This window comes from Danio rerio, chromosome 24, assembly GCF_052040795.2.
Source record: "Danio rerio strain M-AB ecotype USA chromosome 24, GRCz13ab, whole genome shotgun sequence".
Classification (NCBI taxonomy): Eukaryota; Metazoa; Chordata; class Actinopteri; order Cypriniformes; family Danionidae; genus Danio; species Danio rerio.
Genome location: NC_141044.1, coordinates 9,405,326 through 9,422,673, shown reverse-complemented (window position 1 = coordinate 9,422,673; position 17,348 = coordinate 9,405,326). Strand labels below are relative to the sequence as shown.

At 41.3% G+C, this 17,348-nt stretch overlaps 2 protein-coding genes across 14 annotated transcripts in view; one reads left to right on the top strand and one right to left on the bottom strand.

Moving 5' to 3' along the window:
* dlgap1b (discs, large (Drosophila) homolog-associated protein 1b) overlaps nucleotides 1-17,348 on the bottom strand; it is a 253,870-nt gene that overhangs the window by 132,508 nt on the left and 104,014 nt on the right. The window lies entirely within an intron of this gene.
* On the top strand, nucleotides 873-5,731 carry LOC147837952 (uncharacterized). The gene is made up of 2 exons (XM_087309275.1): nucleotides 873-3,197; nucleotides 3,279-5,731. The coding sequence occupies exons 1-2, from the start codon at nucleotides 2,750-2,752 to the stop codon at nucleotides 5,645-5,647; spliced, it is 2,817 nt and encodes a 938-aa protein (XP_087165401.1). The 5' UTR covers nucleotides 873-2,749; the 3' UTR covers nucleotides 5,648-5,731.

Sequence of the window (17,348 nt, the reverse complement as noted above, 5' to 3'; positions counted from 1 at the left end):
GTTTTAAATTAAAAACTAGCCTATTATCTTTTATTAGACAAATGACAAACTGGCCAGCACATTCAATTTTCTTCAGTCAGAATTTGGAACGCCGAATTTGTCACTCCAAAATGGAAAGACACACCAAAGCAGCAGCCAACACAGGATTCCGCTTGGTCTTAAAGCCTTTTTCGATGGGTTATTCATCCATTCATTCATTTTCTTGTCGGCTTAGTCCAGGGGTGTCAAATTCAATTCCTAGAGGGCCGAAGCCCTGCACAGTTTAGTTCCAACCCTGCTCCAACACACTTACCTGTAGGTTTCAAACAAGCCTGAAGGACTCAATTAGTTTGATCAGGTGTGTTTAATTAGGGTTGGAACTAAACTGTGCAGAGCTGCGGCCCTTTTGGAACTGAGTTTGACACCTGTGGCTTAGGGTGCTTTCACACCTGTGAATCGATTCAGTTGTTCGGAAACAGAGATTACAAATGTTACATTGTTGCTCTTTGCTCTTGGAGCGGTTCGCTTTCACACTGCAAAGTTTCTAATCGGACCAAAAGAGCTAAAACAAGTCACGTGTGAGTAAACTCTCCTCACATTGGTCAGAGTGTCAGGGTTTATTTTGCAGCGTCCCGCTAAGCTGTCAGGAGAGGTGGTGGTTTAGTGGTGATTGACAGGGTGTGCGCGCGACGTGTCTGTAGGAGAAGCACTTTAGCAGCATCTAGAACAGCAGCCTGTAAGTACATTTAAGATTTGTTTCAGTTGTTGTGTATGGTTTGAGGACTTGTTTCCAGCTGTTTGTGTAAAGTTGTAGGACATTTAAAACTTGCTTTCAGTTGTGTATAATACTAGAAGTTGTTTAGCCACTGTTTCCTTGGTTACTATAAGAGCTTGTGTAGCGAACGCAGACGCGGTTCGCGTCGTCCGCCTCAGTTTCGGCCCTTGTTTTGACTCGGGAGGCGTGTCCAAACGCCAGGTAACCACTATATAGTGAGCACGGTAGCATTAGTCGGCAGGAGAAGCACTTTAGCAGCATCTAGAACAGCAGCCTGTAAGTACATTTAAGATTTGTTTCAGTTGTTGTGTATGGTTTGAGGACTTGTTTCCAGCTGTTTGTGTAAAGTTGTAGGACATTTAAAACTTGCTTTCAGTTGTGTATAATACTAGAAGTTGTTTAGCCACTGTTTCCTTGGTTACTATAAGAGCTTGTGTAGCGAACGCAGACGCGGTTCGCGTCGTCCGCCTCAGTTTCGGCCCTTGTTTTGACTCGGGAGGCGTGTCCAAACGCCAGGTAACCACTATATAGTGAGCACGGTAGCATTAGTCGGCAGGAGAAGCACTTTAGCAGCATCTAGAACAGCAGCCTGTAAGTACATTTAAGATTTGTTTCAGTTGTTGTGTATGGTTTGAGGACTTGTTTCCAGCTGTTTGTGTAAAGTTGTAGGACATTTAAAACTTGCTTTCAGTTGTGTATAATACTAGAAGTTGTTTAGCCACTGTTTCCTTGGTTACTATAAGAGCTTGTGTAGCGAACGCAGACGCGGTTCGCGTCGTCCGCCTCAGTTTCGGCCCTTGTTTTGACTCGGGAGGCGTGTCCAAACGCCAGGTAACCACTATATAGTGAGCACGGTAGCATTAGTCGGCAGGAGAAGCACTTTAGCAGCATCTAGAACAGCAGCCTGTAAGTACATTTAAGATTTGTTTCAGTTGTTGTGTATGGTTTGAGGACTTGTTTCCAGCTGTTTGTGTAAAGTTGTAGGACATTTAAAACTTGCTTTCAGTTGTGTATAATACTAGAAGTTGTTTAGCCACTGTTTCCTTGGTTACTATAAGAGCTTGTGTAGCGAACGCAGACGCGGTTCGCGTCGTCCGCCTCAGTTTCGGCCCTTGTTTTGACTCGGGAGGCGTGTCCAAACGCCAGGTAACCACTATATAGTGAGCACGGTAGCATTAGTCGGCAGGAGAAGCACTTTAGCAGCATCTAGAACAGCAGCCTGTAAGTACATTTAAGATTTGTTTCAGTTGTTGTGTATGGTTTGAGGACTTGTTTCCAGCTGTTTGTGTAAAGTTGTAGGACATTTAAAACTTGCTTTCAGTTGTGTATAATACTAGAAGTTGTTTAGCCACTGTTTCCTTGGTTACTATAAGAGCTTGTGTAGCGAACGCAGACGCGGTTCGCGTCGTCCGCCTCAGTTTCGGCCCTTGTTTTGACTCGGGAGGCGTGTCCAAACGCCAGGTAACCACTATATAGTGAGCACGGTAGCATTAGTCGGCAGGAGAAGCACTTTAGCAGCATCTAGAACAGCAGCCTGTAAGTACATTTAAGATTTGTTTCAGTTGTTGTGTATGGTTTGAGGACTTGTTTCCAGCTGTTTGTGTAAAGTTGTAGGACATTTAAACTTGCTTTCAGTTGTGTATAATACTAGAAGTTGTTTAGCCACTGTTTCCTTGGTTACTATAAGAGCTTGTGTAGCGAACGCAGACGCGGTTCGCGTCGTCCGCCTCAGTTTCGGCCCTTGTTTTGACTCTCGAGGCGTGTCCAGCTGAATTCAATCAGCTAGTGCTTTGGGGTTATATAAACAACTAGTTCACCGCGGCAGCGGTCGCGGCAGCCTCGTGTGAAGACTGCCTCGTGTGAAGACCGACGAGGGTAAAGACCATCGACTCTACCTGCGCGACTCCACCGAGCAAAGACACCGACAAAGCACTTGAGTACTTTACTGTATTGTTTTACTTTACACTTATTTTTTGTTGTCAGTGTACTTTTATTATGTGTTTTCTAATTCCTGTTGTTACTAACACTCGCAAAACACGGGAGGTGCGCTGCAGGCGTAATCCTCACAACCTTCGTTCAATACATGTATCTACTATTTCACAACTCTCTCTCTCCGTGGGCCTCTGGAATTGTCAATCAGCTGTTAACAAGGCTGATTTTATTACCTCCATAGCTACATATTCTGACTATAATCTCATGGCTCTAACTGAGACCTGGTTGAGGCCGGAGGACACTGCTACACATGCTACTCTTTCTGCTAATTTCTCTTTTTCCCACACTCCTCGTCAGACAGGGAGAGGGGGTGGGACTGGACTACTAATTTCCAAAGAATGGAAATTTACTCTGATACCGTCCCTGCCAACAATCAGCTCCTTTGAATTCCATGCAGTCACCATTATCCACCCCTTCTACATAAATGTGGTTGTCATCTACCGCCCACCAGGTAAATTAGGTCACTTCCTAGATGAACTGGATGTTCTTCTCTCATCTTTTTCTAATTTTGCCACTCCCTTATTGGTGCTAGGTGACTTCAACATTTACGTTGACAAACCGCAAGCTGCAGACTTTCAGACTTTGCTTGCCTCTTTTGACCTAAAAAGAGCACCTACTTCTGCTACCCACAAATCAGGTAATCAGCTAGACCTTATTTACACACGACACTGCTTCACTGATCAAACAATAGTAACTCCACTACAAACATCTGATCATTTCCTTCTGTCTCTCAACATCCACATTACTCCAGAGCCGCCACACACTCCAACACTGGTTACCTTTCGCAGAAACCTACGATCTCTCTCACCCAACAGACTATCCACCATTGTTTCAGACTCTCTTCCTCCATCTCGCAAACTCACTGCACTTGATTCGAACAGTGCCACTAATACACTCTGCTCCACACTAGCATCATGTCTAGACCGATTATGTCCTCTTGCATCCAGGCCAGCCCGTGCCAGTCCTCCTGCACCCTGGCTCTCGGATGCTCTCCGTGAGCATCGCTCAAAACTTCGGGCTGCAGAGAGAATTTGGCGGAAAACTAAAAATCCTGCACATCTCTTAACATACCAAACTCTTCTGTCCTCTTTCTCAGCTGAGGTTACTTCTGCAAAGCAGACATATTACCGTCTGAAAATCAACAATGCCACTAATCCTCGCCTACTTTTTAAAACATTTTCCTCCCTCCTCTATCCTCCTCCTCCACCCGCATCCTCCACACTTACTACTGATGACTTTGCTACATTCTTCTGCACCAAAACTGCAAAAATCAGTGCTCAATTTGCTGCACCTACAACAAACACGCAAGATACAACACCAACACCACACACACTCACCTCTTTTTCTCAGCTCTCTGAGTCTGAGGTGTCCAAACTTGTGCTATCTAGCCATGCAACCACCTGTCCACTCGATCCCATTCCCTCTCATCTCTTGCAAGCCATCTCTCCTGCAGTCATACCAACACTGACTCACATAATTAACACATCTCTTGACTCTGGTTTATTCCCCACTACATTTAAGCAGGCTAGGGTAACCCCACTGCTAAAGAAACCCAACCTGGACCATACGCTACTTGAAAACTACAGACCAGTATCCCTGCTTCCATTCATGGCCAAGATTCTGGAGAAAGTAGTGTTCAATCAAGTCCTGGACTTTCTTACTCAAAACAATCTCATGGACAACAAGCAATCCGGCTTTAAGAAAGGCCACTCAACTGAGACTGCCCTGCTCTCGGTCGTGGAGGATCTCAGACTGGCTAAAGCAGACTCTAAATCATCAGTCCTCATTTTGCTGGACTTGTCAGCTGCTTTTGACACTGTCAACCACCAGATCCTGCTATCTACGCTTGAGTCACTGGGCGTTGCGGGCACTGTTATACAATGGTTCAGATCTTACCTCTCTGACAGGTCATTCAGGGTGTCTTGGAGGGGAGAGGTGTCCAACCTACAGCATCTAAACACTGGGGTACCTCAAGGCTCTGTTCTTGGGCCACTTCTCTTCTCCATCTACACATCATCTCTAGGACCAGTCATCCAGAGACATGGATTCTCCTACCACTGCTATGCTGATGACACCCAGCTATACCTCTCTTTTCATCCTGATGATCCCTCGGTCCCAGCTCGTATCTCAGCCTGCCTGTTGGATATTTCACACTGGATGAAAGATCATCATCTTCAGCTGAACCTCGCTAAAACGGAAATGCTTGTAGTTTCTGCCAACCCGACTCTACACCATAACTTTTCAATCCAGATGGATGGGGCAACCATTACTGCATCCAAAATGGTGAAAAGCCTTGGAGTAACGATTGATGACCAACTAAACTTCTCTGACCACATTTCTAGAACTGCTCGATCGTGCAGATTTGCACTCTATAACATCAGAAAGATCCGACCCTTCTTATCTGAACATGCAGCTCAACTCCTTGTTCAAGCTCTTGTTCTCTCCAAACTGGATTACTGCAACTCTCTACTAGCTGGGCTTCCAGCTAACTCTATCAAGCCTCTTCAACTGCTCCAGAATGCAGCAGCACGAGTTGTCTTCAATGAACCTAAACGAGCACATGTCACTCCGCTGCTAGTCCGTTTGCACTGGCTGCCAGTTGATGCTCGCATCAAATTCAAAACTCTGATGTTTGCCTACAAAGTGACTTCTGGCCTAGCACCTTCTTATCTGCACTCACTTCTGCAGATCTATGTGCCCTCCAGAAACTTGCGTTCTGTGAATGAACGTCGCCTCGTGGTTCCATCCCAAAGAGGGAAAAAATCACTTTCGCGAACGCTCACGCTCAATCTGCCCAGTTGGTGGAATGAACTCCCTAACTGCATCAGAACAGCAGAGTCACTCGCTATTTTCAAGAAACGACTAAAAACTCAACTATTTAGTCTCCACTTCACTTCCTAATCTGCAATTGCCTCTTTGAATATCACACTAATTGTACAAAAAAAAAAAAAAAAAAAAAAAAAAAAAAAAAAAAAACTACTAACACTTCCCTTCTTAGACTTTACAGACCTGAAACTTGCCTTTAGTACTTATTCATTGTTGCTCTTAGTTGTGTAAATTGCTTCCTTGTCCTCATTTGTAAGTCGCTTTGGATAAAAGCGTCTGCTAAATGACTAAATGTAAATGTAAAATGTAAATGTCTGAGGAGAGACGCAGTGGGGAGGGGTGAGAAGGGTGCGCGATGATGCCTATTTGATGACCGGGAGGGAGACGCGAGATTACCGGGAGATCATCACTCGTTTGCGGGCATCCGGAGACTCGCGAAACTTCCCGCCCTACTCATAATTCTCTCTTCATATAGCCGTAAGCCTATTACATATCCATAAAACACTGTGATATAACCGCGCTCGGATCGGATCTCTTTCTCACTGCAATCGAACCGCTCCAGGGTTCGTTTCAATTGAGCCGAGACCACCTCATTCAAGCGATCTCGGAGCGATTACTTTGGCGCGGAACAGAGCGCGGTTGCCCTGTTCACATATGCCAATCGAACCGCACTAACTGGGCAAACGAGATACATTCTGAAACAAAAGTGTAGGTGTGAAAGCACCCCAAGTCCCTTTATTAATCCGGGGTCACCACAGCAGAATGAACCGCCAACTTATCCAGCAAGTTTTTACTCAGCGGATGCCCTTCCAGCCGCAACCAATATTTGAGAAATCGATGGGTTATTGTTAACAATTTATTATGGCATATCTGTCAAAATAGGACAAATGAGCTCGTGTATGGGACAAAATCTGGACCTCTGTCGGTGAGGTCTTTCAAACCATCCGACGCCCCTTGCTCCGGGCCTGTTAATGGATTACTGAAAAAGCGCAAATATTTAATTTTGATTAATCTTTTGCTCAATATTTCAAACTTAAAAAAATCTTTAATGATTTGTGTTATCTTAACAAAAAAACTTGAGTTTAATAATATTGTGTATCATCCAAATAATTATTGCAAAGGTCAAACGCAAACAACTTCAGAGGAACAAACTATGCCATTTTTTTTTATTTGTTTCATTGTTATTATTATTATTATTATATACTTTCTTACAGAAAAAGATGAAAATGACTATATATTTTAAAACAGTTTCATGTACGTGTAACACAAACCTGCTGTACTCTGCAAATTGCTTTTCATCTGCTTGCAAGAAGGCTCAGTGGTGTTTTGTATTCAGATCACTGCAGAAGACACGTAATGCTTTCCTCGCAGGGGAACATCTAACATGTGTTAGCCTGAATTAATGTGAAATTGCATAACCAGTTGAGCTCCTAATTCTCAGGAAAAACTAAAACAATTACGAAAATGGAGAAAGAAACAAAACAACAACTAGGAGATGGCAACAAAGCAGGTGAGGAAATAAAAGCAATACAAAAGCACAATCCACTTAATACAAATCCAATTGTGTGGATTTAGCATTAGCAGCAGCTTAGCATGTGCGGGTCAAAAGGTGAATAATCTGATGACACTGACACAAGTCTCGCTCCCTCTGTGTCTTTTCGTTAATACTGAGCCATCTCCTCAGTCTCTTAGCATTAGTGCTGATGTGTAGGTCCGTTTAACATTTAATACCTCACAGGTTAATTCACTGAGCTCTCTGTGCTCTTTTGACAGGGGGAGAGAAGATGTGTCAGGAATCTCAAGAAGATTCTAAAAAAAGGTAAGGAAAGCTCTTTCTTTTTTTACTGCGATTAGTATACTGATCTAAGAGCTGCTTTTGCAGTTTGAGTTAATATGTGCTAGTATGTAAACATTATATTCAAAGGGTACAGTTTCACCAAATTATGCAATAACCTACACAAACTTGCTTATTATAATAAGCAAGCGGATACACTCTCAGAAATAAAGGTACACAAGCTGTCACTGGGGTGGTACCTTTTCAAAAAAGGAACAAATTTGTATCTAAAAGGTCCATATTAATACCTCAAGGGTACATTTTAGTACCTAAAAAGTTCCTCTTAACATTTTTTAGGTAATAGGTAAAGTTCAATTTTAAACTAATTTCGAGAGGAGCATGTGCTCATGATTGACCCAGCTGGTCCACATTGGCTAATCATAATCCTCCAATCAAAGGATCCCAAGTCACTTTATATATCCTCCATTTCCTTTCTACAGCTATCTTCGTCTGGAAGGAAACCCCCCTCCTCCCCTTCATTCATTCATTATTTAGAATGGGCGGCACGGTGGCCCAGTGACTAGCACTGTTGCCTCACAGCAAGAATACCTATGACGTTGGGTCCTTGCTGAGCCATCTGATATTTCTGTGCCGAGTTTGCATGCTTTTCCCGTGTACGCGTGGGTTTCCCCAGGGTTCCTCCCACCATCCAAATGTGCTCTATATTATAGATAAAATAGCCTAAACCTTTTTTATAATGTCTTACTCTCAGAAAGTTCGCCTTAGCCTCAGCAGTGGGGGAGTTTGAGATCGACCTGAGCCCAATCTCCCCTCGCCCTGCAAAAGGGGGGAGCCCTGGGCTCGAGGATCCCTTGAGCTCAGGGCTCTCTCCCGGGACAGCATGCCAAACAAGCCATGTATAAAACATGAGCTAAGTGTGAACTCTTGAGTATAGGCTTTTGAGGTACCAATATGGACCCTTTAAGTACAATCATGTACCCTTTTGAAAAGGTACCACCCCAGTGGCAGCTCGTGTTCCTTTATTTCTGAGAGTGTACTTATATGCCTATTTTTACATTTATAACACACAAAAACGAGCATATTGTCTAGGCGGTTTTTAACCATGCAATGAAAGTGAATGGAGACTGGACCTGATCCCATATAGAAATCTAATTTATACATTTATATGCAAATGACAAATGACATACAAATTCATATTTTGATTTCACATATTTATACCCACCTAGCAAAATATCTCTGGCCCACACAACCAGCTGTTGCTTGGCCCCCAAGCCGCAGTAAATTACGGTACATGACTTGACTAAGTCTTGCTTCCAGACAAGGGCCAAACATGGACCATATCTGGGCCAAGTCTCAGCCAATTTAATGACCTATAACTGCGCCAGATAAGTTGGTGTGTCAGCATCTGGGCTAAATACTACATTTGATATGTAGTAAACTTTGCCCAAGTATTGTGTGCCACCTTAAAAGCGGTGCCACCTCTGCCAAATCCGCGTCATGTTTGGCCCACATGCTGTATGCCTATACAGTGCCGGATGAATGCCTGCTTTGACAGATTTATGCCAAATCTGGGACAGAATTCTTTGCTCCCTGGATAAAAACAAATAGTATCTCAAATGCAAAAAAATAAAGTAAAAATGGCTGTTAATATATATTTTATATTTTTTCAACTAATGTAAATACTGTATATTTACACATATATAAAATTATACTTTAGCTAATATATGTGAACATACAGTAGGTATGGACTCCTCGGTAACTCCTCACTCTTTGTTATACTGCTTCCATTTGCTAAAATCATTTAAAAGTTCATTTTATCCTTATGTTCACACAGCACCCCATATTGACAGGGAAACACAGAATTGTTGACATTTTTGCACATATATATAAAAAAACCCTAAAATATCACAAGGTACTAAATGTTCAGACCCTTTGCTGTGACACTCATATGTACCTCAAGTGTTGTCCATTTCTGCTGATCATCCTTGAGATGGTTCTACACCTTCATGTGAGTCCAGCTGTGTTTGATTAAAGTGATTGGACTTGATTAGGAAGCCACACACCTGTCTATGTAAGACCTTACAGCTCACAATGCATGTCAGTGCAAATGAGAATCATGAGGTCAAAGGAACTGTCTGAAGAGCTCAGAGACAGAATTGTGGCAGGACACAGATCTGGCCAAGGTTACAAAAAAACTCTACTGCACTTAAGGTTCCTAAGAGCACACAGTGGCCTCCATATTGCTTAATTGGGAAGTCATTTGGGTTGACCAGAATCCTTCCTAGACCTGGCTGTCTGGCCAAACTGAGTTAACGGAGGAGAAGAGGATTGGTGAGAGAGGTAAGGAAGAACCCAAAGAGCACAGTGGCTGAGCTCCAGAGATGCAGTCGGGAGATGAGACTTTATGCAGTCAAGGCTTTATGGCACAGTGACCTAACAGATGAAAGCCTGCATAGGAGTTTGCCAAAAAAAAAAAAAAAAAAACACCTGAAGGACTCCAAAATGGTGAGAAATAAGATTCTCAGCTCTGATGAGACCAAGATAGAACGTTTTGGCTTTAACTCTCAGCGGTATGGGTGGAGAAAACCAGGCACTGCTCATCACCTGTCCAATACAGTCCCAATAGAGAAGCATGGTGGTGACAGGGGGTTTTTCAGCTACAGGGACAGAACAACCATTTGAGGTTGCAATCGAGGGAAAGATGAATTCGGCTAAGTACAGGGTTATCCTAAACGATAACTTTCTCCAGAGTACTTAGGACCTCAGACTTGGCCGAAGGTTTACATTAAGACAATGACCCTAGCACACAACTAAAATAATGAAGGAGTGGCTTCACAACAACTCTGTGACTTAACGCCCTGACTTAAACCCAAATGAGCTTCTCTAGAGAGACGTAAAAATGGCTCTCCACCAACGTTTATAATTCAACCTGACAGAACTAGAATGACCAGCAAAAAGGAAAATGTCAAATGATTCACAACTGTATGTGTATGAATGAGTATGTATGTTTCCTAGTACTGGGTTGCAGCTGGAAGGGCATCCGCTATGTAAAACATATGCAGGATAAGTTGGCAGTTCATTCCGCTGTGGTGACCCCTGATGAATAAAGGGACTAAGCCGAAGGAAAATGAATGAATGAATGATTACAAATGCTGCCCATCAACGTGTTGATTTATAGAATTTCAAGACTAAGAACAAAGTCTTCTGACCACGTTGTAAGTGACTTTTAAAAGCATATAATTTATGACAAACTTACTTCGTCTAACCTAGGAACACTAAATAATAAAGTTAAAAGGGTTGTGGCTGGAAGGGCATTCACCGCATAAACGTATGCCAGAGTAATTGGTGGTTCATTCCGCTGAGACGACTCCTGCTAACAGCTAAATTTTTAATTGGTTCTTAACACATAGCTATCAACACAGCTTAAAATCTAGAGCATGACCAGGGCCAGACAGAATCTGTGGAAATCTTTTGTTATTTCTGCTGAGAGTTTTGTGAAAATCTGCAGATTTATGCAGAACTACTTATCATATCATCAGATGTATCATTAGTCCTTAATTTGTAAATTGAAAGGTCCCGGAACAGATCGGGGTAACGGATTTTACCAGAGGAGGGAGAGGTGTCATGAATGAAAGTAACGTAACAAGTGAACGTAATGAATTGGGAGGGGTTGTGGGGGGTGTCTCAGATGACAGTGAAGAGCTGGACGAGAGGGGTTGTGTTGCGCACAAAAAAAGTAAAGAAGGTTGGAGAGTGACAGAAAAAAGTGAAGAGCTGGGTAAGGCAGGTCTGCTTGTAAGGAGGAGGATCGGTAAAATGAGGTGCCAGATCTGATTTCAGATGTGCCAGATCCAGATCTGGCTTGCACAAATTAAGTATTATAACTAAAAACTTAATATATGAAATAAAGAATTTTTTTTTTTAATTTAATGTTTGCAATGCAGATCTAATAAGATCCACTTACTTATTAAACAAAGCAAGTTTCTCACATATTATATCTACTAAAAGAAAAAGTATTACTTTACAAATTTTGTCCTCCTGAGACCCCACCCATTGACTTGTGTCCTCTGTAGTGGACATTGCGTTTTCATAAATTTTCTTAGAATTTTGAGCTACTCTGTCAAGTCCTGTCCTTTTTTTTTTAAACTAATATTATTACATATATATTTGTTTATTAAAGTGTCAGGAACATTACATTCAGCTTTCAAAGCTGTTAACTCGTTTGTATTTCAAAATATCCTCCTTTTTTAAACATCCACTATAGTGGACACCAGTGTAATTAATGACTGCATGTTGTAGGGGGCAGAACTGAAGCAGAGATGATTCTTTATAAGATAGTTGAGGGAGACCCTGATTTAAAGTCTGACAATCAGACAATTAGAGAATCACAGTCAGATTTAAATGAGCGTTTATGTTAAATTTGTTATTGGATTAACATCACTTTTTTTGTTTTAGTTTTTTTTTTTTTTTTTTTTTTTTGAGTTTGGCTCTCTTTCAGATTAAACTGGAATTTCAATACAAAGGGGAAAAAATGGCTTTTGTTGTGTTTTTGTAACATTAATATTGGATTAATCTCCTTTTACAGCCATATCCTGTACAGTTTTGTTGTCCGAGTGGTGGTTGTTTCAAACTAAAATGTTCTTGTGGTCCACTACAGTGGACATGCTGTAAAATAAAAAATAAAAACAAAAAAAAAAATGTAAAAACTCAAAATTGTAGATTTTTTTTAACCCAAAGAATGTAGGAAATCACAGAAAGAAAAAAAAAAGAAAAAAAAAAGAGAAACTTCTTTTTTGGGTCTCAGGAGGATATTTTTAACAAATCTCTCAATTCCATCTCTTGGAAACATCCACAAACACTCCAATGCTATGGACAATTTAGTCTACCCAATTCACCTGTACCGCATGTCTTTGGACTGCAGGGGAAACCAGAGTAACCGGAGGAAACCCACACGAACACAGGGAGAACATGCAAACTCCACACAAAAATTCCAACCGAGCCGAGGATCGAACCAGCGACCCAGCGACTTTCTTGCTGTGAGGCGACAGCACTACCTACTGCACCACTGCCTCGCCCCTGAACACTTTCATACTTTTCAATAATTACTGAAAATAATTTAAGAACAGAGCAAATATAAAATTTACACATTTACACATGTAAATGAATAGACTCAATGAAGATCTGCGGAAATCTGTGGATTTCGGTCCGCACAGTTTCAGTGCGGGCCCAAGCATGACTTATACAGCCTTTTTGTAGCGCATTTGTGATTATCGATACACAAAATCCATCATGTATTTGTATTCCATGGATAAAATGAAATCATACAGCTTTGTAACAGACAACACTAACAAACGACAGCGTTTTCATTTCTGAGTGAAGTATTCCTTTAATTCCCACAGTCGGGCTTAAAAAATAAATCCCTCTGCTTTTCTGCTGATTTAGTGGTGTGATTAAACAGAAGCCAAATACGAAACACCATCGAGCAAAACAGCTGCTCTAGATTTCACATGTAAGAGCAATCAGATCTACAAAACAGAAGCAAACACCCACCTATTCTGCGAGAGGCATTCAAAAAAAAAAAAAAAAAAAAAAAAATTCACATGCATTCTCTGTTTTTTATTACGACAATAAAATACTGTTTGGTCACCAGAGCTCCCGAAGCAAAACCCATTGAGAAGCGCTGTTATAAAGGAGGGTATGCTTTCTATTAGGTCCCTGCGTTGCAGAGATATAAGCAGAGCTCTTGGTCTCTGTTTGGTCTCTGCAGGAGCAACTTGAGTGGCAGGACTGTTAACGTGTTATGACACTTCGGAAAGCCGCTGTGCCCTGCGTATGATGCTTACAGACACAAGCCTCTCTGCAGAGAAAGAAAGAGCGGGAGAGAAAATGAGCAGAAAGGGATGAAGGATGGGAGAGGTATATAGGAGACGGAGGGATGAGTCGGTAGATAAAAGAAGTGAGGAGGGTGTAATAGTCTTTTGTTTCCTGTGGCTGTTGGATTTCAAAGCAGTTCTCGTGACATCATTACCCCGTTTGTACTGTACACCTCTTAGTCCATCCCCGCAGCTATTGCTTTCATCTCGGCATCCAAATGTGCCCCATGAAAACCAAGGACGCAAACTGACAGATATACACGTGCACGCTTTATTGCGCTCTCGTTCCATCACATGCACATGTATGTAGATGCTGAGAGGAGGAGAAGAATAAACAGAGATGGTTTGATCTTTTATGAAGGCTGTGAATGACCCAAAATGTAACTGCCTTTTGAATTCTCATGACTAGCCTGCAATAGCATTACTGCAAAGAACAAACAACTGAAATGTAGCTGAAATGCCAAAAGCAGAATGGTTCTAATTGAAAGCGTCTGCAGATCGCAGTGAATGCAGGAATAATGTGAAAGAATTATTTGGTAGAAAGCTACTGTACAGTGGGGGTTCATGACTGTCTCATATGGTGAGAAGGTATTGCTATTAGAATACACTCCTGCTTGCATAACACAGTGGCTCTAACAGTGTTTTCCATTAAAGTTGGATTTCTACTTGATTTCTGCATGCAGTGTTTTGAAGTCAGACGTTTACACAAAGCATTTGCTTATATTTGTTTATTAGGTCTACAGTTAAAGAATTTTTAATAATTTTATAAAAGTATTTCCTATAATATTTTTTCTTCTGAAGAAAGAGGCATTTCTTCAACACAGAATCATTGTGGATACATACCCACAACCCAGGCTCGTTATTGATACGTATTGCTATATACATTTCTCAAGAGCAAAATACGTGACAGGAGACGTTTTTTGCAGTTTTTGTTTTTTGCAAATCCACCAGAGGTCGCTGTGTACACTTTCAGATCTCAAATTTCTTTAGCGAGTGCCATTCGTGCCTGCTGTCGACTGATTGATTTACTGACTGACCAACCGACCTATAACCCCACCCACCCCCTTCCTTAAACCCAACCGCAGTGTTTTGAAAAGCAATGCAGAAAAAGAAAAGCCCTCGCCAGATTTTTACTTCGATTTTAGATTTTACCACATTCTCACCCTGTTATTTGCTTGTTTATTTTATCTTTTAGCTTTTGTCTTACCTGCTTTCTGCAACCGTTCTTCACAGGACTCCAACCTTGTTGACGTGGTCAACTGCACTTTGCATCTCAAGTTCGTCGGTGTATGTGTCGAGCTACTGGACAAACTGGTAAAAGTGGGAAAGCAGTCCATACGAAGGTATGCACAAAAAGGAACGGCATCATCCTGCCCTGTATTTAAAGAGCTCTGGCTACATCATTTGCGCTATTCAGAAAAGTATAGGGGTACGTTTTCAGAATGAGCCTGTGTTGCACACCCAGGTCTACATTTCTGGAGAACACAAAATATGTACCCAGAGGTACATCTGGCTGTATTTTGACAGTAAAACAAACACTATTGAACAGAATGACGCCACCAACAGCTTCTGTTCCTTTTTATGTCACCGCCGACCACTTACCTCCATATGTCAGCTTTTCTGGGATTACCAGTAGAGATCTGCGCGGTAGTAAATTCTGAATCCCGCTCCCGGCCGCACCCGCCAGGTTTTAGTAGGAACCCGACCGCTCCTGCTTATTAAGCACTTGATGTCCCGCTGCCCGACCCGCCACGTATTCTATCCGCCGCGCCCAATCCCGCTAAAGAGCGGGGGGAGAACAAAAACCGAAAAATCACCCAGTTATACAGTCCAGACAGCCTATAACAAGCTGTCTGTATAAACACACACACGCACAGCACCAAGCACACACACACAGACAAAGCTTTCTCTCTCATTCGCGCACCCTCTAACACACACTCATAAGCACCAAGCACAAACACAGGCAATGAGGCACACACACACACACACACACACACACACACACACACACCTCTCATTCGCGCATGCGCATACATGCACACACACACACACACTGCAACAAACAAGCTAAACACAGCATCGCGCTATTTCATTTACACACATACATACGCGTGCTCACTCGGGAGTCGGGAGCGATATTGCTAGACAGCCCGCTCCCGTCCCAAATTAAACCCGTTACCAACCGCTCCCGTGATTTATTCGAAAATTTATACCCGAATGCAGACCTCTAATTACCAGTCTGCCCTGTAGTATGCCACATACACCAGTTGACTTGGGATGCAAAGCAGAGCAGACTGCAATGACAGGGTTCGAGTCAGGCAAAGGAAGGTTCCAGAAACCAGGTAAAACAAAAGCAAAAAAAAAAAAAATGTTGAAAACGTGGTAAAATCACGTGGGACATGATGACTTTTCTACACAGCAGCCTCTGGTGGATTTGGATACATATTTCATAGTCTTCAGAAATGTAGACCTGGGTACGTATCCACAATGACCATGGGTTGTAATTATTTTAGTTTGGCATAAATAAAATCAGTTTTTATTTATTTATTTATTTTTAAATATAATTATTTTTTTAATATATTAATATAGGGCGGTTCATTCCACTGTGGCAACCCCTGATTAATAAAGGGACAAAGCCGAAAAGAAAATGAATGAACGAATATATTAATATAGTTATTATTTTTAACATATATAGGCTACAGAACAAACCAATGTTGTCCATTGACTTGTCTACTTAACTTCACCTTACTTTAACTCATTATTGAGATTAAAAATGCAAAGTTTGCCCAAAATAAATGGAAATTTACCCATGTAAAAACCTAAACCAGCTTTGTGCGACAGGCCTTTATAGAGTAATGTTGTTTTGCTTGTCAAGTACTTGTGCATACACTCAAGTGGATTGATTCTTATAGAAATTACTGGATTTTGCTCCTGAAACTTCGTCAAACAGTAATAAATGTGATTTCAACTAATGCTTAGGCTAACTATTTGCTTACACAAAGATGATCAATAAACATAAAAACTTGAAGTATGAATTCAAACTGAGTGTTTTTTTTTTATTTAAATGTGATTGATTGCAGCCTGCTTGCATTGTTTTATTACCTACAGAGCAGTTTAGTCATGTTTTCAAAAGTCAGAGATTATTTTATCATAGTATAAACAAAGCAGTCTTGACTAGTGTGCTGAAATCTAATGAAGAGCCCCATGTAGTGAATTTACTCAAACAGGACTGACAACAAATGTAAAGAGCTGCGGCAGCTATGAAGGTCTGCAATAACATTGGATTTATATTGAACAGAAAATAACCTGCTTGTGGTAACATCCTTTTTATGAAAACAAAAACGATGCCCATGAAAGATCCATAAAGAATAAAACCACTTTATTAGCATGAACAAAATGTATTGTCTTATGCCATTATTGGCTATTATTTCCACTTTTTTCTCAATATAGTCCTAATGAACCGCATGCAATGGATAATTGATGTCAGTTCACCACCTCGCCTTCCCAGGTTGCACTGCAGAGCGCAGGCGAAGTATAAGTGAGCACCACAATGCTTTTAGCGCTGAATAGCGATTTAGCTTAATGACTTTCAGAAGTCTCGCCAATGAGGTGTGAAATCAAGAGTTTATAAAAAAATGGTAAATGACTTTTTAATTTCATTGTTGCAAACACGGCAGAGAGCTGTGTTTGTAATTGCCAAACAGCTCAAAAACAGCAGATTAGGAAAGACGCTGACTTTGATGAGTTGAACTTGTTTGCATCGACTTCAGAAAGTTTCGCCATTGTAGAAAAAAACAATCATTCCACAACCTACTGTAGATAACACCCTGGAAAGTGGGGAGAAAAACAACTAATCATTCTACGCAAATGAGGTAATTATTTAGGGTTAATGGACTGACATGCTTAAAGCCAAGAGGGCTTGCTGTCTAAAACACTACCACATTTTCTGGGTTTATTATGACTCATTTATAATTTAATCGGGAAAATAACTCATTAACATTCATTTGAATAATGCATATAGTCCCAAGTGGTACATATGATACATTATCGGCTAATTGTAATTATTAGGCATCCATTTAAATGCGATTTTACATCTGAATCAAATAGA